General features: G+C 38.5%; 1 protein-coding gene across 1 annotated transcript in view; it reads left to right on the top strand.

The window, feature by feature from the left end:
* Positions 1-22,314, top strand: part of ERICH3 (glutamate rich 3) — an 81,235-nt gene extending 58,921 nt beyond the window's left edge. The window contains exons 12-15 of the mRNA XM_060119571.1: positions 22-471; positions 14,611-14,736; positions 20,018-20,522; positions 20,556-22,314. Coding sequence (XP_059975554.1) covers positions 22-471; positions 14,611-14,736; positions 20,018-20,522; positions 20,556-22,314 — 2,840 coding nt within the window. The remainder of the gene's footprint in view (positions 1-21; positions 472-14,610; positions 14,737-20,017; positions 20,523-20,555) is intronic.
* The last annotated feature ends 214 nt before the right edge of the window (positions 22,315-22,528 follow it).

The raw sequence follows: 22,528 nt of genomic DNA, 5'->3' as shown, positions 1-22,528 counted from the left end.
TGTCATTTTTAATTTTTGTAGATATAAGAACTGCTTCATCAACCTCATCCAAAAGTCACTCATATTCTAGTTGCAGTGAAGATGAATCTGCACTGGGGGACAGGGAAGCCCACGCTGAAAACAGTCCAAATGAAAGTGTCCGAAGTCCATCTTCTCAGGAGTTGAGTGAAAATGATGAGGCAGGAAAAACCCACTTTCCAATTGAGAATTCTCTAGAAATTGAAATTGAAGACCAAGAAATAATAAAAGCAGATGTGAAGATCAAGCCTCTGCCAATAGAGGAAAACTTGGAGAATGTTCTTGAAGAGGAAGCAGAGAAAGGAACCCGAGTGATTGCAGAGGACTTATCTGAGAAGTCCAGGGAACATGATTCCAAGGAAGACAAGGAAAAGAGTAAGAGTAACCTTTGGGAAGGAAGCACTGCTAAGGTGAAGGACAAAAAGGCAGGTCCCCGTAGGATGGATAAAGATGGTAAGTATGGCCATTGAGTTGACCTGCCATTGTCTCTCTGCATGGAAGCTGATCTTGATCATTGCACTCTGTCAAAGCTTGGGAAATACTATTGTGATAATGCCGGAGGGATTCAATTTTTTCCTATTTCTCTCTGTGTCACATGATCATACATGTATTTTCAGCCTGTTGTTTTCCTTTATTGCATTTTAAAAATTACTTGATAATTATTAAGTAGCCTGTTTCCTATTTTCTGTAAATTCCTTCCTATGGCAGTGCTATCTCAAGAATCAAGTAAAACACAATACATGTCTGAAGGCAAGGGTATTTTAGAGTTTATTTAGTATTAGCAATGCTATTTGTTCTTATCCAAATATGCATTTATATATATATATGTAGCTAACATTGATAGGTGCTTGCTATGTGCCAGTGCTAAACACTTACATATATTAACTCATCTAATCCTCACAACAGCCCAATATCCCCATGAGTTAGGCTCTATTATAATTACCTCCTTTTTACAGATGACAAAACTGTGATTTGTAGAGGTTAAGTAAGATGTCAAGCATCATACAGCTAATAAGAAGCATTCCTAGGATTTGAATTCAGGGAGAGTGGTGCCAGTTTCTAAAGGTGTCCTATTTTATCTGTGCAATAGGAATTTATAGTTAAATAAAAATATAAAAATTTCATAGAAAACTCCAAACTGCACTTTAAGTTCTCTGAAACTGAGTAACTTTCTGATCCAGGGGTTTCTTGGGTGTGTTGGACAGTTCCATTTGACATAGAAACTCTTGAAGCGTGTCCTAAGGTGATCAGGCCCCAGTACCTTAGACACATAGAAGGTCTGATACTTTTCTCAACTTTAGGAGGACAGTTAAAGGATTGAGTTGTGTCCTGTGGATGGCCGGTTGTGTCTGCAGCTATTTGGCTCTCACATAGTACGCTGTGCCCTGTAACTTGTATCTCGGGCCTTTCCCTGATCTCTCCCATCTGTCTACCCTGCCAACATGGTGGGAATTCTTTTCGACTCCAAGGTAAAATTTGTTGTCACATTTTAATAGTACTAAAATTCATCTGCATTTTAAAACTTATGAATGTTTTTAATGTCTATAACATGTATTTTAGAAACTTAAAAGCTGTTATTAAACCACTGGTGCCTACAGCTAAGAATTAAGTATGTTGAATAGTTATCTTTCCATTCAGTCATTATCATTAACCTTCTACTATGCACTGTGGTCAATAAGAAATGTGTAAGACAGGGTTCCTTCCATAAAATGTTAAGAGGAAGGCTTGGCACACCAATAACTGGACAAGGTCAGTAGTCACATGTAAAACCAGAGAAGGTATGGGGCTTCAAAAGAAGAGAAGACTCATTTGATGAAGTCACCTTGAAAGTTTTTGTGAAGGACATATTTGAGGAAGGCTTTAAAGGTTAGATAAGATTTTGAAGGTGGAATGGAGGAGGATTAAGCATGCCAAACAGCAGGAAGTAGCAAGGGATATAACCTTGGAATAAGTTAAACAAAAACTCTAGAATGAGCAGTTTGACAAACTTCAGCCTACAAGCCAAATCTGGCCTATCACCTTTTCTTTTTGTATTGCCTGTGAGCGAAGAATGTTTTTTTTTTCTTTCATTTTTAAATGGTTGGAAAAAAATCAAAAGAAGAATATGTGATATGTGAAAATTATATTAAATTCATATTTCAGTGCCGGAAAATAAAGTTTTATTGGACTAGAGTCATACTTATTTATTTACATATTCTTAGTGGCTGTTTTTGCTCTACAAGGGCAGAGTTAACTAGTTGCAACAGAGACCCTATGGCCCACGAAGCCCTAAGGATTCACTGTTTGGCCCTTTACAGAAAAAGTTTTCCAACCTCTGCCTTAGAATTATAACATTAAGACCCCCAACATTTTCAAAATGATTTTGCCATATGTGAGTAAAGATTCTTATTAACATACATTTGAAGCCCTTTTATAAAATAATTCAAATTTTTGATCTCGGATTTTGTCATTCAATTCTGGTACATGTAATGTATAATGTAGAAAATTTGTACAATTTGGCAAACTGCTGACCAAAAAGGTAGGGATGTTAAAGTTCAGTAGCAACACTGACATTATTACTAGTATTTCTTTTATTTCCATTTCAGAAAACTAGATTGTTTACCTGGATTTATGGAAGTAGACAACTTTTTGTAAAATAAGATGCACATGATATAGGCTGAAATTAGGGGACAGATAGAATAACAGAAGTATTCGGCTAGGATATCACTTGGAAGAGAGTGGGTCTTTTTTCCCCCTCTGGATTTGTGAAATGAAGAGTGTATAGGTTTATTATTTTTCTCAACTCTTATGGGAAACCTGTGTTCTTGACTTGATGACATCTGTAATTTTAAAACATTTTGTTATTATCTTTTCATTGAGGTGGGTTCAACACTAGATGGCAACGTTTATGACTATTTATCTCTCTTATGCTCTAATATATGTACCAAATCTCTTTATCAGTGTTTATTTTTCATTAACAGCTTATGAAATAACATTTAGAAAATAGAAAAAAGCGGTCTTAAAATTATCTATAGATTTATCACACACAAAAATCACCTTTAACATATGGTCAGTCTTTTTATTTCTAAAGTTAGAGTTTACAAGTTATATTTTCATATTTCCATAAAATGTTATATTTTGTTTTTTATTCTTAACCTTATACCATAAGTATTTTTATGTTATTATGTAATCTTCATGAATATGTTTAATGTCTGTGTATTATTCCATTCTGTGGTTTTTTCATAATTTAAACATTTCCCTATTTTTCCTATTTTCACTACTACTAGGAGTATCTTATTACCTATAATAATTTGAAATCAATAATTATTTTCTTAGGCTAGGTTCCAAGAAGTTTACTTTCTGGATCAAAGGTAATAGACATTTTAAGGTTTCTGAAAAAAAAGTTTTCTTAGAAAAGATTGGTTGAAAAGTTTATACAATACAGAACAGATGAGAATAAGATGAAAGCTAAAGGCTTCCTTCCCTGGCCTTTATTCTTTTTCCTGAGAGATAGATAACTGTGGATAAGTTTTTTTGTGTGCATGATTCCAGAAAATTTTCTCTGTATACACACATATGTAAGTGCATTCATATATTATATATATACAGACCTTATTTTTATATACAGATGGAAACATGATACATTTTTGTTTTACAACTTGCTTTTTTCACTTAACACTGTATCCTGAATATCTTTATATCAGCACATATAACTGTACTTTTATTCTTATTTACTGTATATATTATGCCACTGTATTGCCTTAGTATCATAAGTTTGCAACTTTTCTTAAAAATATCTTGCTTTCTGTGTAAGAACTGGTAGATTTGTTCTATGGTCCATCTTCCACAAAAGAACAAAATTTCTGGATTATGGAGGCCCAGAGGCAGAGTGAATAAAGTACAGTGGAAAATAAGATATTAATAAGCAAAATAAAACAAAGACCATGTAAAATATTCAGAACAATGTAGAAGGATTATGGTATCAAAACCTAAGGATTAGTAGATTATGACAGCTGGGTGCTAATGTTTTTAAAATAAACTCAAGGAAATGATGCAATAAATTTGTAAATATTTAGAATAATAGACTAAAGGAAGTGACAGATATTCTCAAAAGCCTTTATATTCTTAAGAAAATTTCAGATAAAGTAAACCAGGTCTTGAATGTATTGTGAGTTATATTGATATTGATGCCAAGCAAAGAGGTTATAGTGGTTCTTCCTCCTTAATTAAGCCTTCAGTTAGGTGGCTGAGGGAGAGAGGGATAGAATCAAAGTTATATGCTTGAAATGAAGGTCATTTAGGTCACAGCTTATATGAGTTAGATCAGAAGGCTGGTGAAGATTGAAACATGTGTATTTTATTTAGCTCCCTGATTAGAACCTTAGATTGCAGTGAAATGGGGTCTGAGATAATATGTAAAAGATTCTATCTCATTTTGTATAGCACTGAATTAATCAATTTCAACTAGATCTAGAATAAAAATTGTGATTATGTTAAGAATAAGTCTATGGGCTAAAAAAATGACGTACAATTAATGTTGTTTTGTTTTGTCTAAGTTAATACAACTTAATCTGAATTGTTTTCACTTAAGATCATAGCAATGTATAAATATGTAAAGTACTACAGTCAATGCCTTCTTACCTTTCAGGTTGATAACATAAAACGATAACTTCCTTCTACTATTTTATAATATGTCACACTTAATTGGGCTTTGTCCAGTCCACCAACAAATCAGGTGAATTTATATAAAAGATATGTCATATGCAGTGAAGTGGATAAAGTAAAAGATTATAATTGCTAGCTACAATGAGATAGTGCCCTTGAGAGTTAATTCAGTATTATAGGGCATAGTGTTATTTTCGTGTGTTTATTTTTCTCTGTTATTTTTAGTTTAAGCTGTCTTAATGCATTGTGACACATGGTGTTCTAATGATGGAATAATTCATGTAGATTTGTGAAGTTAATATAATTTATACATTATGAATATAAATAATATATTAAGAATAAAGTATTATATAGTATAAAGTAAAATGTATGTAGAAGTAGGCATTTTATACTTTTATACATGAATCAGCAGAAGTCATAGTGCTTGGCCAGGTAATATAGACCTAAAAATTGTTAGAACTAAAGTAAAATGCAATTTTATCATCACATAGGCAGGATAGAATGGTCTTGATGAAAGAACAAGAAAATCACGTGTTATGAGTTGCAGTCTAAATACAATTTCTGAATGAATTGTGAAAGTATATAGCTGTTTGTTTCAATAGATTTCTTCTGAAATATTTGTTAGGTATCTGCTTTATGCCACACTGTTCCTGGTGTGAACATAACGAAGTCCTTCCCTATATGGGAGTTTATATTCAAGGAGGAGATGTGCCTAACAAGTGAAAGATAAACATGTAATGGGGCATCTGGGTTAAGTACTAGCAGAAAAGAAAGTCAAGGTAAGGACATAGAGTGATGGTTTGAGGAAGGCGAAGTATTTTTTTAGGGCTGTCCTCTCTCAGTGAGTGGACATTTGAGCAAAGACCAGAATGAGGTGCGGGGGTGAGCCACTCTGTCATGTGAAGAAGGAGCATGGGAAGCAGAAGACCCAGCAAATACACAGAGTCTAAATTGGGAGCATCGTTGTTGAGTGAAGAATTTGGAAGGAGGTCAGTGTGACAGGAGCAGAATGGACAAGCCAGAGACTGGAGGAAATGAGGTCAGAGAGAAAAACTTATAGGCCATTGAGAGGAGTTTATTCTGAAGCCATTGGAAAAATTAGTGCATACAAATGACATGAGCTGAAAGTTTTGAAAAGATTCTTGCTACTGTATGGAGGATAGAATTTAGCTTTCTGAGTATGTTATCTTCGAACAGCTGTGGTCTTGAGCTGTGATTAATCCTGGATTTTTGTGAGCAATGTTTCAATGACAAAGGTAACACAGGAACATCTTTACTGTATAGGTAGATGATGTAAGTCATGAATTTTGTCATAGTGAGTTGTTGGGAAGATAATTGATTGGCTACACAAAGAATGATCAAAGAACACGCATAGTTTTCAAGGTGACTGGGAAATTGGAATAAACCTGCATACATATTTACTCAGCTTTTATGGCCTTCTTATGTTCTTAAAATTCAAATGAAAAGTTCTTGGCAAAACTTTCTTCTGATATAGAATTGCTCAAGATACTTAGCATTTTTAAAAAACATACTTATTGGAGTATAATTGCTCTACAATGGTGGGTTAGTTTCTACTGTATAACAAAGTGAATCAGCTATACATATACATATATCCCCATATCTTCTCCCTCTTGCGTCTCCCTCCAACCCCTCTAGGTGGACACAAAGCACTGAGGTGATCTCCCTGTGCTATGCAGCTGCTTCCCACTAGCAATATGTTTTACCTTTGGTAGTGTATATAGGTTCATGCTACTCTCTTACTTCATGCCAGCTTACCCTTCCTCCTCCCCATGTCCTGAAGTCCATTCTCTATGTCAGTGTGTTTATTCCTGTCCTGCCCCTAGGTTCTTCAGAGCCATTTATTTTTTTTTAGATTCCATATATATGTGTTAGCATACGGTATTGGTTTTTCTCTTTCTGACTTATTTCATTCTGTATGACAGTCTCTGTCCATCCACCTCACTACAAATAACTCAATTTCGTTTATTTTTATGGCTGAGTAATATTCCATTGTATATATGTGCCACATCTTCTTTATCCATTCATCAATCAATGGACACTTAGGTTGATTCCATGTCCTAGCTATTGTAAATAGAGCTCCAATGAACCTTGTGGTACATGACTCTTTTTGAATTATGGTTTTCTCAGTGTATAGGCCCAGTAGTGGGATTGCTTGGTTGTATGGTAGCTCAATTTTTAGCTTTTTGAGGAACCTCCATACTGCTCCCCATACCGGCTGTATCAATTTACATTCCCACCAACAGTGCAAAAGGGTTCCCTTTTCTCCACAACCTCTCCAGCATGTATTGTTTGTACATTTTTTGATGATGGCCATTCTGACCAGTGTGAGTTGATACCTCATTGTAGTTTTGATTTGCATTTCTCTAATGATTAGTGATGTTGAGCATCCTTTCATGTGTTTGTTGGCAATCTCTATATCTTCTTTGGAGAAATGTCTATTTAGGTCTTCTGCCCATTCTTGGATTGTGTTGTTTGATTTTTTGATATTGAGCTGCATGAGCTGCTTGTATATTTTGGAGATTAATCCTTTGTCAGTTGCTTCATTTGCAAATATTTTCTCCCATTCTGAGAGTTGTCTGTTCGTCTTGTTTATGGTTTCCTTTGCTGTGCAAAAGCTTTTAAGTTTCATTAGGTTCCATTTGTTTATTTCTGTTTTTATTTCCATTTCTCTAGGAGGTGGGTCCAAAGGATCTTGCTATGATTTCTGTCATGGAGTGTTCTGCCTATGCTTTACTCTAAAAGCTTTATAGTGTCTGGCCTTACACTTAGGTCTTTAATCCATTTTGAGTTTATTTTTGTGTATGGTGTTTGTAAGGGAGTGTTCTAATTTCATTCTTTTACATGTAGCTGTCCAGTTTTCCCAGTACCACTTATTGAAGAGGCTGTCTGTTGTCCATTGTATATTCTTGCCTCCTTTATCAAAGATAAGGTGACCATATGTGCATGGGTGTGTCTCTGGGCTTTCTATCTTGTTCGATTGATCTATATTTCTGTTTTTGTGCCAGTACCATGCTGTCTTGATTACTCAGGCTTTGTAGTATAGGCTGGAGTCTGAGAGCCTGATTCCTCCAGCTCTGTTTTTCTTTCTCAAGATTGCTTTGGCTATTTGGGGTCTTTTGTATTTCCATGCAAATTGTGAAATTTTTTGTTCTAGTTCTGTAAAGAATGCCATTGGTAGTTTGATAGGCATTGCATTGAATCTGTAGATTGCTTTGGGTAGTATATTCATTTCCACAATGTTGATTCTTCCAATCTAAGAGCATGGTATATCTCTGCATCTGTTTGTACCATCTTTAATTTCTTTCATCAGTGTCTTATAGTTTTCTGCATACAGGTCTTTTGTCTCCTTTGGTAGGTTTATTCCTAGATATTTTATTCTTTTTGTTGCAGTGGTAAATGGGAGTGTTTCCTTAATTTCTCTTTCAGATTTTTCATCATTAGTGTATAGGAATGCAAGAGATTTCTGTGCATTAATTTTATATCCTGCTACTTTAACAAATTCATTGATTAGCTCTTGTAGTTTTCTGGTAGCATCTTTAGGATTCTCTATGTATAGGATCATGTCATCTGCAAACAGTGACAACTTTACTTCTTCTTTTCCAATTTGGATTCCTTTTATTTCTTTTTCTTCTCTGATTGCTGTGGCTAAAACTTCCAAAACTATGTTGAATAATAGTGGTAAGAGTGGTCAGCCTTGTCTGGTTCCTGATCTTAGTGGACATGGTTTCAGTTTTTCACCATTGAGAATGATGTTGGTTGTGGGTTTGTCATATATGGTCTTTATTATGTTGAGGTAAGTTCCCTTTATGCCTACTTTCTGGAGGGTTTTTTTCATAAATGGGTGTTGAATTTTGTCAAAAGCTTTTCCTGCATCTATTGAGATGATCATATGGTTTTTCTCCTTCAATTAGTTAATATGGTTTATCACATTGATTGATTTGTGTATACTGAAGAATCCTTGCATTCCTGGGATAAACCCCACTTGATCATGGTGTATGATCCTTTTAATGTGCTGTTGGATTCTGTTTGGTAGTATTTTGTTGAGGATTTCTGCATCTATGTTCATCAGTGATATTGGCCTGTAGTTTTCTTTTTTTGTGACATCTTTGTCTGGTTTTGGTATCAAGGTGATGGTGGCCTTGTAGCATGAGTTTGGGGGTGTTCCTCCCTCTGCTATATACATATATATATATATATATATATATATATATATATATATATATATATATATATATTTTGCCTTACACGGGCCTCTCACTGTTGTGGCCTCTCCCGTTGTGAAGCACAGGCTCTGGACGCACAGGCTCAGCGGCCATGGCTCACGGGTCCAGCCACTCCAGGGCATGTGGGATCTTCCCAGACTGGGTCACAAACCCGTGTCCCCTGCATCGACAGGTGGACTCTCAACCACTATGCCACCAGGGAAGCCCCCTTCTGCTATATTTTGGAAGAGTTTGAGAAGGATATGTGTTAGCTCTTCTCTAAATGTTTGATAGAATTCGCCTGTGAAGCCATCTGGTCCTAGGTTTTTGTTTGTTGCAAGATTTTAAATCACAGTTTCAATTTCAGTGCTTGTGATTGGTCTGTTTTTATTTTCTGTTTCTTCCTGGTTCAGTCTTGGAAGGTTGTGCTTTTCTAAGAATGTGTCCATTTCTTCCAGGTTGTCCATTTTATTGGCATATAGTTGTTTGTAGTAATCTGTTATGATCCTGTGTATTTCTTCAGTGTCAATTGTTACTTCTCCTTTTTCATTTCTAATTCTAATGATTTGAATTTTCTCCCTTTTTTTCTTGATGAGTCTGGCTAATGGTTTATCAATTTTGTTTATCTTTTCAAGAACCAGCTGTTAGTTTTATTGATCTTTGCTATTGTTTCCTTTATTCCTTTTTCATTTATTTCTGATCTGATCTTTATGATTTCTTTCCTTCTGCTAGCTTTGGGGGTTTTTTGTTCTTCTTTCTCTAATTGCTTTAGGTGTAAGGTTAAGTTGTTTATTTGAGATGTTTTTTGTTTCTTAAGGTAAGATTGTATTGGTATAAACTTCCCTCTTAGAACTGCTTTTGCTTCATCCCATAGGTTTTGGGTCATCGTGTTTTCATTGTTATTTGTTTCTAGGTAGTTTTTGATTTCCTCTTTGATTTATTCAGTGATCTGTTGGTTATTAAGTAGTGTGTTGTTTAGCTTCCATGAGTTTGTATTTCTTACAGACTTTTTCCTGTAATTGATATCTAGTCTCATAGCGTTGTGGTCAGAAAAGATACTTGATATGATTTCAATATTCTTAAATTTACCAAAGCTTGATTAGTGACCCAAGATATGATCTATCCTGGAGAATGTTCCATGAGCATTTGAGAAGAAAGTGTATTCTGTTGTTTTTGGATGGAATGTCCTATAAATATCAATTAAGCCCATCTTGTTTAATGTATCATTTAAAGCTTGTGTTTCCTTTTTTATTTTCATTTTGCATGATATGTCTATTGGTGAAAGTGGGGTGTTAAAGTCCCCTACTATGATCATGTTACTGTCAGTTTCCCCTTTTATGGCTGTTAGTATTTGCCTTATGTATTGAGGTACTCCTATGTTGGGTGCATAAATATTTACAATTTTTATATCTTCTTCTTAGGTTGATTCCTTGATCATTCTGTAGTGTCCTTCTTTGTCTCTTGTAATAGTCTTTATTTTAAAGTCCATTTTGTCTGATATGAGAATTGCTACTCCAGCTTTCTTCTGATTTCCATTTGCATGGAATATCTTTTTCCATCCCCTCACTTTCAGTCTGTATGTGTCCCTAGGTCTGAAGTGGGTCTCCTGTAGACAGCCTATATACGGGTCTTGTTTTTGTGTCCATTCAGCCAGTGTATGTCTTCTGGTTAGAGCATTTAATCCATTTACATTTAAGGTAATTATCGATATGTTTTTTCCTATTACCATTTTCTTAATTGTTTTGGGTTTGTCATTGTAAGTCTTTTTCTTCTCTGTGTTTCTTGCCTATAGAAGTTCCTTTCACATTTGTTGTAGAGCTGGTTTGGTGGTTCTGAATTCTCTTAGCTTTTGCTTTTCTGTAAAGGTGCTCATTTCTCCATCGAATCTGAATGAGATCCTTGCTGGATAGTCTTGGTTGTAGGTTTTTCCCCTTCATCACTTTAAATATGTCCTGCCACTCCCCTTTGGCTTGCAGAGTTTCTGCTGAAAGATGGTTATGGGGATTCCCTTGTATGTTAATTGTTGCTTTTCCCTTGCTGCTTTTAATATTTTTTCTTTGTATTTAATTTTTGATAGCTTGATTAATGTGTGTCTTAGCGTGTTTCTCCTTGGATTTATCCTGCATGGGACTCTCTGCACTTCCTGGACTTGATTGACTATTTCCTTACCCATATTAAAGAAGTTGTCAACTAGAATCTCTTCAAATATTTTTTCAATTGCTTTTTTTTTTCTCTTCTTCTTCTGGGACCCCTATAATTTTAATGTAGGTGCATTTAATGTTTTCCCAAATGTCTCTGAGATTGTCCTCAATTCTTTTCTTTCTTTTTTCTTTATTGTGCTGTGTGGTATTTATTTCCAGTATTTTATCTTCCACATCACTTATCCATTCTTCTGCGTCAGTTATTCTTCTTAGCATGTTTTAAGATGGGAACAATTTGTGTAGTTTCAAAGCAAGCAGAGGAGAGGGAATGAATTTGGAAAGGTTGCCTACTAATATTGCAAACCATATCCTTGCTACCACTTTTCAATAACTAAATTATCAAATTTAGAAAGAATTGGTGGAAATTGAGAACTGTCAGCAATAGTACAGGGACATAAGTCCTCTCATCATTATAGGTGAAATTGTTAATTGATACCTCCTTTTTTGAAGTACAAAGAGAAACATATATCAAAAGCTTACAAAAATTATCATGCTCTTTGACCCAGCAGTTCCAATTCCAACAATTTATCCTAAGGCAATAGCCAGAAATAATAAAGTAATTATAAGTAGTATTTTAAGTAGCTTTATAATCACAAAAATGGAAATAATTCAATATTTAACACTAGACAGTTGGTTAGCCAAATTTTAGTAAAACCTTATTAGAATATTCTGTGCAGTTATTGAAGAATAGTTCTTATTTAATGATATGTGGATATAGTCACAATATATTGCTAAATAAATAAAATGGGATACAAAATGTCATCTAAGTAAGAGTAAAAAATACTTGGAAATCTGGCAAAATGTTAACTAGTATTTGTTTCTGAGTGGTGAAACTAGGATATTTTTGGTTTCTTCTCTGTACTTTTTATTGTTTCAAGCTTTAAGTAGTGAATATGTACTATTTTCATATTTTGGGAAAGTACAATGTATATATTATTGTTAAATATGTTTGTTTTCATAATAAAAAAAGCTCACATTGGAATGCAAGAATATTTTGGTATTTTAAAAACATCTTGAAATATCCTATATCATTTGAGTGGAAAAAGTATTTTTCTGTGAAATTCTCTGAGCCTCTTCCATTTTGCTACAAATGCTGTGGGAACTGACAACTCTCTTTGCTTTTAATTGTCATCTTTATAACAAGGTGAAGGAGCAGAGCCTTGAGGGATGAAGGGCTAAATAGATAGAGGAAACAGGGTGATGTGTCACGTTGCTGGCATGGGAGTCTCAGCATGCATAGTCCTCCTTTACTGTAGGTGGAAAATGGTCAAAGTTAGACACTGGCCAAGGTCTTGCTTTTAAGTTTCAGTTTCAGAAGAACATCTGAGAAAAAAATGACCAAGTGAGGTCTTTTCTGATCTCACACCTAATAAATCCTTAATGCTCAGGCCAGTGTCCCATTCTTGCTGAATCTGAGGCAGGCAGCACCTAACTGTCCAGGCTCTCATCGACTTCCAAAGCCTAACCCTCCAGGGGCAAGCCAGCTGACATGGGCAAGTGGTGATTACAGTCCTGAGACAGAAGGATTACATGCTTCAGGCAATTCTGAGTGAGTTGTAATTTTCAGATTATGCTAGTATTGTTTGGCTTCTTAGAATAGTCTTTTGGTTCAATAGCTGCTAATTGTATATTATTATTATTATTTTTGTAAACCATATTGAAAAAATTTTCAATTGATGTATAATTGACATACAGCATTATATTGATTTCAGGTGTACAACATAATGATTCAATATTTGTAAAATAAACCATATTTCTTTTTAGCTTGTGGACTACTTGGGGGAGAAAGCTAGATGTCCTGTTGGCTCTGATGAAACAAAGCTTCAGTAATTGATACCAAATCAGGCTTCCTCCCACCCTCCTGCCTACCATCCTTGGGATTTCTATTGCTTAGTCAGCAAAGCAGATTTATACACAAAGACCTAAAACACTATTTATTTAAACTCTCTAGTTATACAGTGCTGTGGGTAAGATGGTATTTAACTTATAGGTACTGTGTTATAAAGTTACTAATCTAAAGGTTGACTTGGTTTTAAAAAATCCAACTATAACCTAAGTTTCATGAGTTGATGTCATCTTTAAATTACTGTAAAAGGCATTTTTTATTTGGTGTATTGGATGAATGTGGAAAACTGATGTTCAAAATTTTTTTTAAAGAGAATACATTGGAACTATGTGATGCACCCCTTTTCATTTCCATGTTTGTTCTCTTAAGATTAGTATAGTTAAGTCATTCCATTTTTTCTCCAAAAGCCACATGAGGCAGATATTTCACTATTTGTTTCCAAACACAGAAGGATCAGTAAGTAACTAACTGCTCCTTAGCAATCCACCTTAAACTGAGCAAGGGACCACATTCTAGTTGTGTTTGTTCTTGAAGTACAGTCTTTGGACCAAGTTGCTCAGAATATCTGAGAGGAAAGAAAGCAAGAAAGGAAGAGAGAAGGTAGGTAGAGAAGGAAAGTGAGAGATAGAGAGCAAGGGAGGGAGGGAGGGGGGAAAGGGTATTTTGGAGAAACTGTGCTCTTATCTAGGAGGGCAAATCTAGATCTAGTGTTATTTGAGTGAACTTTTTTTTAACCAGGAAGTGGCATAATGAAAGATGTCAGGAATTTAGAGACACAGGTCATCAGATGATAGGCAAGGGATGTAGTCAGACACTAAAGACAAAGTTAATGGATATTAAATTGTTGTTGAGAATTATCAGGTTAGGCAATAATACTTATAATAGACATGCCCATCATTTCATCATCTACTATTATTTATCAGGTGCTCAGGCACTTGCTAATAAGTGAAATATAAGCATGTTCTACAGGTATTATTTCATTTAATCCTCCCAATATAACCACTGAGTAGATATCTCTTTTTGACAGATGGGTAAACTGAGGTTTAGGCTTAGGCCGAAGAACTTACCCAAGCTGACACAGTTAGTATGGAACTTGAACTTCTTAGGTCTTTGTGTTCCTAAAGTTCAGTGCTAGTAATCAGCTGCAGATAACAGGAATCTCTACAACAGCTTTTACTGTCAAATTTATAGGAATCATGCAATAGCTTTTTTGCTCTGTTCACATAGAATGAGTATTGGGGTCAAATCACTAAAATCTACTAATGGATGAAATGCTTATAGTATAGTCAGTTCTGGTAGTTTTAGAAATCTAATAGAACAGTGATGATTCGGATTATAAAAGCCATGACATGTTTCTAAAAAGCAAAAGGCAACTAAACTCCTTTCCAGTCATCTCATTGCATGTGTATTTGGCAAATCCATCACTGTTTCTGGCTGTTGCCCTTTTTTTTCTAATGCAAGTATTTCTTTGCATGGATTTCTTTACTTCATGATCTTCTATTGTGTTTTCTTTTTGAAATCATAGCTTGAACTCTGTTTAATCTTAATGAATGTTAACAACAGAGTCATATTTTAATGTGAATGCTTTTAAATTAATCCCACTTGCTGCTGTTCCACTTACAATGTTCCCATGACCTGTTTTTAACACCTTCTGATATTTTATATGGTCTCCAATCAGTTGGACAGGTAGTAGCTGAAGATGTGGGTCCTGGCTTCCACTGCCACTATGACTCTGAGTCTGGTGTTAGCAGTGCAGACAGAGGAGAGAAGCACTCAAGGAAGGTGGAGATTGACACAGGTGCAGGTAAGGGCACATCATTACCTAGGAAAGACCTTCAGAAATCCTCTGCAAAAGACAGTGCTGTTTCCATCTTTCATCTTCCTATCCTTGTTTCCTCCTTCTACCACCTTTATTTTCTTTTCAACTAGTGAATATGATGGCAGGAGGTGGAGGCGTTAAGGGGAGCTTTGGAGCTGACAACAGATATGAAAGTTGTCATTCTTTTTTGAATACAGTGGTGCTTAGAATTTTTTAAAAAGGACTTCGGATAATGAAAAATACTGGTAGAGATTTTCAGACCAGTCTTATTTCTTAGCCTGCCTCCCAGTCAGCTGACCAGGTAGGTGGATATACCTAACTGAGCCATTGGAGACATGAAGAGCCCAGGCACATTTCATGACGATTTACTTGAACTCCTTATTTTTTAAAATTCGGGAAGTATTCATTGCCATCAGCAAATGACCTGGCTCTTGGTGATTGAGTACTCCAGCTGCAAGAGTGCACATTAGAGTGACTCAACAGACCATGACTCACACATATCTGGTCAAACAGCCCGTGTCCTTGAAATCAGGTTTCCCTATATTTAGTGGATGACTTTTAAAAAACACCCTGATTTGAATACATGTATGTGTGTGTGGCAGTTAGCCGGAGGAGGGTGATTCATTTTATTCCTCATATGGTCACATTACCCCCACCTCCAATTTTTAATAACAGGCATCAAGCGCTGGGAGGTATTTGAGATTTCACTCTATTATCAAGTAAATAAGTCAGCCAGCCACAGTTGCATACAAGACTCCTGGGTCAGAGGAAAAGGACTTTATTACTCACAACAAATAGAAGCAGCCAGACAATTTGCACTTGTGCTGGTTCCCTGAGCTCCCGTTCCCCCGGGGCAATGTGGAGAGGACCAGGTGACACTTGAACTTGCAGTGGACTGAGTTGCAGAAGGACACTGAGCTTCGAGAATCCAAATCTTTCGTGGTGGGCGTTCAACCAGAGGAGTTCCAGTGTACCTCCCCAAACTTCTGCAAGGCAGGTAGAGTAGTTGTTGTCTATTAAATCCAATTCAAGCAAGAAAATATCATACATTATACACAGTGGGAGGGGAGTGTGTAAGGAAGGTTTGTTAGGGCTTCCTGTGTGTCAGGCACTGTGCTAAGCATTTTATGGTTTACTCTCACAAGGATTCTGTGAGTCAAGTGTTGCTATTCCCGTTTTATGGATAAGAGAATGAAGGCTTAGAGAAGTGTTATTTCCCAAGTTCGTACAACTATGTGGCAGAGCTGGCATTCTCACCCATGTCTGCCTGACTCCCAAGTACACACTCAGCCACTAAATCAGATTTCCCTTGTTTGTGTACATTGCTCACTTTCTTATATTCGTTATTTTTTTCCCCAAAAAGCCATGAGGTTGCTATCAAGAACATGTCATATTTTTGTACTGATATTTCTTAGAAGGGCTTCAATTACTCTTTTTCCCTTGCTTCAGAAATGTCACATCTGACTCCCCTGTGTGTGTGTGTGTGTGTGTGTGTGTGCGCATGTAATAGCTCAGCTGGATGCCATTAGCACTTTCTCTCCTAGAATTTAGGCATAGTATATTATTACATGGTGGCTAGGCAATTTTATTACCCTGTATTCCTGAATGTTCTTTAATTCCATAAACTTAGAGGCCAGCTTAGCAAAACAGAGGACTTTCTTTAAATATTTTTCATAACTGACTTTTTTTAAACATCTTTATTAGAGTATAATTGCTGTGCAATGGTGTGTTAGTTTCTGCTGTATAACAAAGTGATTCAGCTATACATGTAAATATATCCTCATATCCCCTCCCTCTGGTGTCTCCCTCACACCCTCCCCATCCCACGCCTCTAGGTGGACACAAAGCACCAAGCTGATCTCCCTGTACTATGCTGCTACTTCCCACTAGCTATCTGTTTTACATTTGGTAGTGTATATATGTCAATGCCACTTTCTCACTTCATCCCAGCTTACCCTTCCCCCTCCCCGTGTCCTCAAGTCCATTCTCTACGACGCGTCTTTATTCCTGTCCTGGCCCTAGGTTCTTCAGAACCATTTTTTAAAATTATTTTTTAGATTCCACATATATGTGTTAGCATACGGTATTTGTTTTTCTCTTTCTGACTTACTTCACTCTGTATGACAGACTCTAGGTCCGTCTACCTCACTACAAATAACTCAATTTCATTTCTTTTTATGGCTAATATTCCATTGTATATATGTGCCACATCTTCTTTATGCAGTCATCTGTCAATGGACACTTAGGTTGCTTCCATTTCCTGGCTATTGTAAATAGAGCTCCACTGAACATTGTGGTACATGACTCTTTTTGAATTATGGTTTTCTCAGGGTATATGCCCAGTAGTGGGATTGCTTGGTTGTATGGTGGTTCAATTTTTAGTTTTTTGAGGAACCTCCATACTGTTCTCCATACTGGCTGTATCAATTTACACTCCCACCAACAGGGAAAGAGGGTTCCCTTTTCTCCACACTCTCTCCAGCATTTACTGTTTGTAGATTTTTTGATGATGGCCATTCTGACTGGTGTGAGGTGATACCTCATTGTAGTTTTTATTTACATTTCTCTAATGGTTAGTGATGTTGAGCTTTCTTTCATGTGTTTGTTGGCAATCTCTATATCTTCTTTGGAGGAATGTCTATTTAGGTCTTCTGCCATTTTTGGATTGGGTTGTTTGTTTTTGTGATATTGAGCTCCATGAGCTGCTTGTAAATTTCAGAGATTAATCCTTTGTCAGTTGCTTCATTGCAAATATTTTCTCTCATTCTGAGGGTTGTCTTTTCATCTTGTTTATGGTTTCCTTTGCTGTGCAAAAGCTTTGAAGTTTCATTAGATCCCATTTGTTTATTTTTGTTTTTATTTCCATTTCTCTAAGAGGTGGGTCCAAAAAGATCTTGCTGTGATTTATGTCATAGAGTGTTCTTCCTATGTTTTCCTCTAAGAGTTTTATAGTGTCTGGACTTACATTTAGGTCTTTAATCCATTTTGAGTTTATTTTTGTGTATGATGTTAGGGAGTGTTCTAATTTGATTCATTTACATGTAGCTGTCCAGTTTTCCCAGCACCACTTATTGAAGAGGCTGTCTTTTCTCCATTGTATATTCTTGCCTCCTTTATCAAAGATAAGGTGACCATATGTGCGTGGGTTTATCTCTGGGCTTTCTATCTTGTTGCATTGATCTATATTTCTGTTTTTGTGCCAGTACCATACTGTCTTGATTACTGTAGCTCTGTAGTATAGTCTGAAGTCAGGGAGCCTGATTCCTCTGACAACTTTTTAATATACTTTCATGCAGGAATTTGAATAACAACACATATACTACTAAAGGGACTTGACACATTGTTGTTCCTCATGTTTTTCACTTGTTTTGAATCCAGTAATAATCTGTAACAAAATAAAACAAACGTATTCTTTCAAGTGAATTGGCTACATGTTCTCTGAGTGAGCATTTGGTTCTATATTTAGTAAATAACTGCTGTGGTATGCTGAGGACCCCCTATAAAAGTCAACACCATCCCTGCTGATAGACCTGAAGTTTCTATGTTACTCATTTGAATAAAGTTACCTTCCAAACACATTTTTTTTTTTTTTTTTTTTTGTGGTACACGGGCCTCTCACCATTGTGACCTCTCTTGTTGCGGAGCACAGGCTCTGGACATGCAGGCTCAGCGGCCATGGCTCATGGGCCCAGCTGCTCCGTGGCATGTTAGATCTTCCTGGACCAGGGCACGAACCCATGTCCTGTGCATTAGCAGGTGGACTCTCAACCACTGCGCCACCAGGGAAGCCCCCAAATACATTTTTAAGGGAAATGTAATATGTGCTGTTATTTTCTTACTTCAAAAAATTTTATTTTAATAGCTGGCAAGAGGCCAAGGGAAGGCAAAAGGACAGCCAGATGTGGTGTCAGGAGAGGAACTGGAGTTATAAGACATTCCCAGATGGGGTATCAGAATAGGGATGAAGTGAGTAAGATTAGGGCATTAGGTTTCTGGGGAGATTGTTGGTGATGGGGTGGGGGTGAGATGGCTATCCAAAATGGCAAGCGATAGAAAAAGAATGTGAGGAAGACACACTTGCCTACTTTATATATTTATATAATTTGGAGGTTGACACCCTGGTTTTATAACTTATTTTATAGCACCTAGTCCAGTGTGTTTTACAAATGAAAAGGATTAGATTGATAGAAAGCATTGAAGTGACCATTTTAGAAGCTATCTCCCTAAGTATTATTCTTCAGTTGGAAAATTTAAATGCTTTGGGTATTTGGCCTGAAATGCCTTTATTTATTTTGCATGGATCATTGCAACAGAAATACATGTATTTGCTAAATAATAAGAAATCTATTTGAAGCCTTCTGAAAAACATATTGAACTTGTATTTATTGAAGTATGAAAGCTAGAACACCCAGATTTGCAGGAAATTATGGATGAAATTATGAAATACTTCAAGTAGGTTATTTATGTTGAAAATTGTCCCATACTAAAAAGCCCTGTCTTGCTCTGTGATCCTGTTTTGCCAAAGGCAAATCAGTTTCTGAATGTAGATGGGAGGTATTCTGACCTATAATACAAATTTGTGTCTTTAGCAAAAAGTCTTACCTTGAACTACAAAGTTATTTGATGACTATATCTAGATATAGTAGCTTTAATGGGAGTAATGTATGGGATAATTATCAGCTCACATTGTATTATGATTCTGTTGCTAAATGCCCATATAAGTACAAGAAACATAAGCTATCAGGCATATTATGGTGCTATAGGGAACAATGATTCTTAAGATTAAGGTGCTATAGGGAACAATGATTCTTAAGATTAAAAGTCCTCACTATTTTCCTTGTTGCATAATTCTTTCTGCAAGTCCTGATATTTCAAATGAAAGTGGGATATGTGTGTGTGTGTGTGTGTGTGTGTGTGTGTGTGTGTGTGTGTGTGTGTGACAGAGAGAGAGAAAGAGAGAGATTTTATTATTTTAAGACATGGACTTTTTGTTTGTTTTCAACATTTCTGATGTTCAGTTTTCCTTTAATACCAATGTGCCCATTAAATCTGATACTATTTCTTTTCATCACGAAAAACCATTGTTAAATCATGGTACATGTTATAGTCAATGGCATCCTAGAACCAAGAAAATGTCGTATAGATAATATAAGTAGCCCCTTGATATTATATATAAATATAAATATCTCTTATATATCTAAGATTTCTAATATCTCCTCCCTGCATTTTGATTAAAGTAACCTTGATTTCTAACCTTATCTTATAGCACCGAATAGGAATTTAGTGGTGGAGGAAAGGGCAGCACTCAGCTCAAACAAGGAATCCAAGGAAGTTGCATCAGAAGAGCATACACTGGAGAAGAAAGAAGCAGTGGATGAAGATGAAGGTCCCCAACATAGGGATGCTGACACAGAAGAAAAAGGGGATGCAGCACCGTGGGGAAAAGCAGGGGTTAATGAGGTTCCCTTGGGGCAGTGGAAGCCAACAGTAGAGCAGCCGGCAATAGTAGGACAGTTTACAGAGGAAAGAAAGATCCCTCAGGGCGTAGTAAGTGGGGCAGAGGCAGAAGCAGAAGGGGATAGAAGGCAACAAAAAGAGGGGTTAGACCCCAGAGGACGAGAAGCAGAAAGAGATTCTGGAGGTCTGAATGAAGGCGAGGCTTCTGAGGAGCAGGCCTTGGAGCAAACGGTGCTGGAGACGGAGACGGTGGCTTCTGACGAGGAGCAGGGTGAGGAGAAGGCGGTGCTTACAAGCCAGGCAGCAGCCCTGAAGTCAGAGAGTGCTCAGGAGGCAGCGGCCCTGAGAGAGGCGGCGAGGCCGGAGAAGGGAGGGTCTGAGGGAGCGGCTGTGAGCGAGGCCGGGTCTGCAAAGCCAGGTGTGGAGGACAGTGAGGGGGAAGCATCCACAGACCTAGAGGACGTGGGACCCGGAGAAGCTACACCCGAGAGAGAGGAGGGTGTAGAAGAGGCCATCCGGCGGGGAGAGGCGCCAGCCAAGGAGAGGGTGGCAGTTCTGGAAAGGGAAACGCCCTTGAGCTCCTGGACTTCTGTGAAGGCCCAGGCAACTCGGACGGGGGTTTTGGAGGACAGCCTTGAAGAACTTCGTAAGGACCCTGTGGAAAGGGAGGAGGTTGAAATAGAGTCAGAGTCTAAGAAGGAAGATGACAGGAAAGAAATGTCACCTGAGGAGTCAGATGCAGCACGCGAGAGAAGGAAAGCTGAGAGGCCAAAGACACCTGTGGGGGAAACCGGATCTGAGAGGGAAGCGGTGACAAGGACAAAGGCGCTTCAGGATGAAGACCCTTTAGAAGAAGAGCAAAAGTTGAAAGAGGAAGAGAGGGAACTCATGAAGGAAGTAAGACCCGAGGAAGAGACACAAGCCCCCCAAAATGACATGGGGCACGGTGCTGAGGATGAAGCAGCCGTGCGGGCGTCTGAACTGACTGAAGACGCAGGGCCGCAAGGAGAGGATCCACTGAGAGAGCGAGAGGTGACCATGTCTGAAGCATCCCCTGGATTTGAAAATTCCCTGGAAAACATAACGGTTTGGGGGAAAGAAGGAGGAGAAAGACCGAGAGAAGCTGGAGACGCAGGGCCCAGAGGCAGAGCAGGGCTGCGCCTCGGGGAGAACATGGCCCCCGCACAGCAGGACGAGGGCCCGAGCCCTGCAGGAGGGGCGATGTCAGGAGCCCCCGAAAGCGAGCCCTCGGGGAAGGCACAGACACCCGGGGCTGCCGGCGAGGCCCGGGAGCATGCAGCCAAACATCAAGGCAGCCTGATGGGCTGGGAGGGGAGGGATAAAGAAGGGCCTTTACAGGGGCCACAGGGAGTGGCTGTCCCAGCCAGGATCCAAGAAGATGTTCCCGAGGAAGACTCCACCATGGCAGGAAAATTGAGTGAAGAAGTGGTGGATGAGGACCCAGAGGAGGAGGTGGATGAAGAGTGCACTCTGGGGGTAGGGCTGATGAAGAACGGGGACACCGAGGGAGACAGGGGCTCGCGGGGCGTGGTTGTAGCTGGGGAAGGTCGCCACCAAGGAGGAGGAGGGACAGAACCAGTCGCAGAGCAGGAGGCATTGACAGGTTCAAAGACAGCTGGGGGGCAAACAGAAGCGCATGAAGCCTCCTCCCTCTCAGATGTGGCTGGGGAGGAAAACTGGCACAGAGTGGATGAGACACGAGGAGAAATGGCAGCTGCACACAAGGTGGCTGTAGAGGAAACAGCGCTGAGCGGGGAGGAGGCGACAGTGACTTGGGAGACGGAGACTGAGGTCGAGGTTCCAGGGCAACCTTCTGACCTGGAAGGGAGGGCCCCACCGCCAGGGCCGGCTCAAGGGGAAGGGGAAGCTAAACCCACACAGGAGGTGGAGTCCGTGAGGAGGGGCAGGAGTCGGGGGCAGCTGAAGAATTCAGACTGGGATTATCCCAAGAGAGAGGGTCAGAGCCCAGGAGAGAGAGTGCGCGGGACGCAGGAACACTCCCTGGAAAGCCCGATTGCACTGGGACCCAGGAGAAGCGAGAGCATGCAGTGCGCAGAGGAAGTGAAGACCCAGATGTTCCGCTGAACCCCAGGAAGGCCTAAGAGACTTCGCGGCTGATGGTGAGTTTAAGCCTGCCCTGTCTGCAGGATTAAACAGATTCCCCCACCTGGGGTCTCTTCCCTTTTGGGTTGGCTGATCCCTTTCTCAGTGTCTGCACACACACACGCTTCAATTCTGGGCTGCTGAGCCCCAAGCCCATCAGGATCGGGGGCTGGGTGAGACGGACAGGGTGGCCAAA

The sequence above is a fragment of the Mesoplodon densirostris genome, chromosome 2 (assembly GCF_025265405.1).
Source record: "Mesoplodon densirostris isolate mMesDen1 chromosome 2, mMesDen1 primary haplotype, whole genome shotgun sequence".
Lineage (NCBI taxonomy): Eukaryota > Metazoa > Chordata > Mammalia > Artiodactyla > Ziphiidae > Mesoplodon > Mesoplodon densirostris.
The sequence above is the reverse complement of the archived record's forward strand: the minus strand, read 5'-3'. Positions and strand labels throughout refer to the sequence as shown.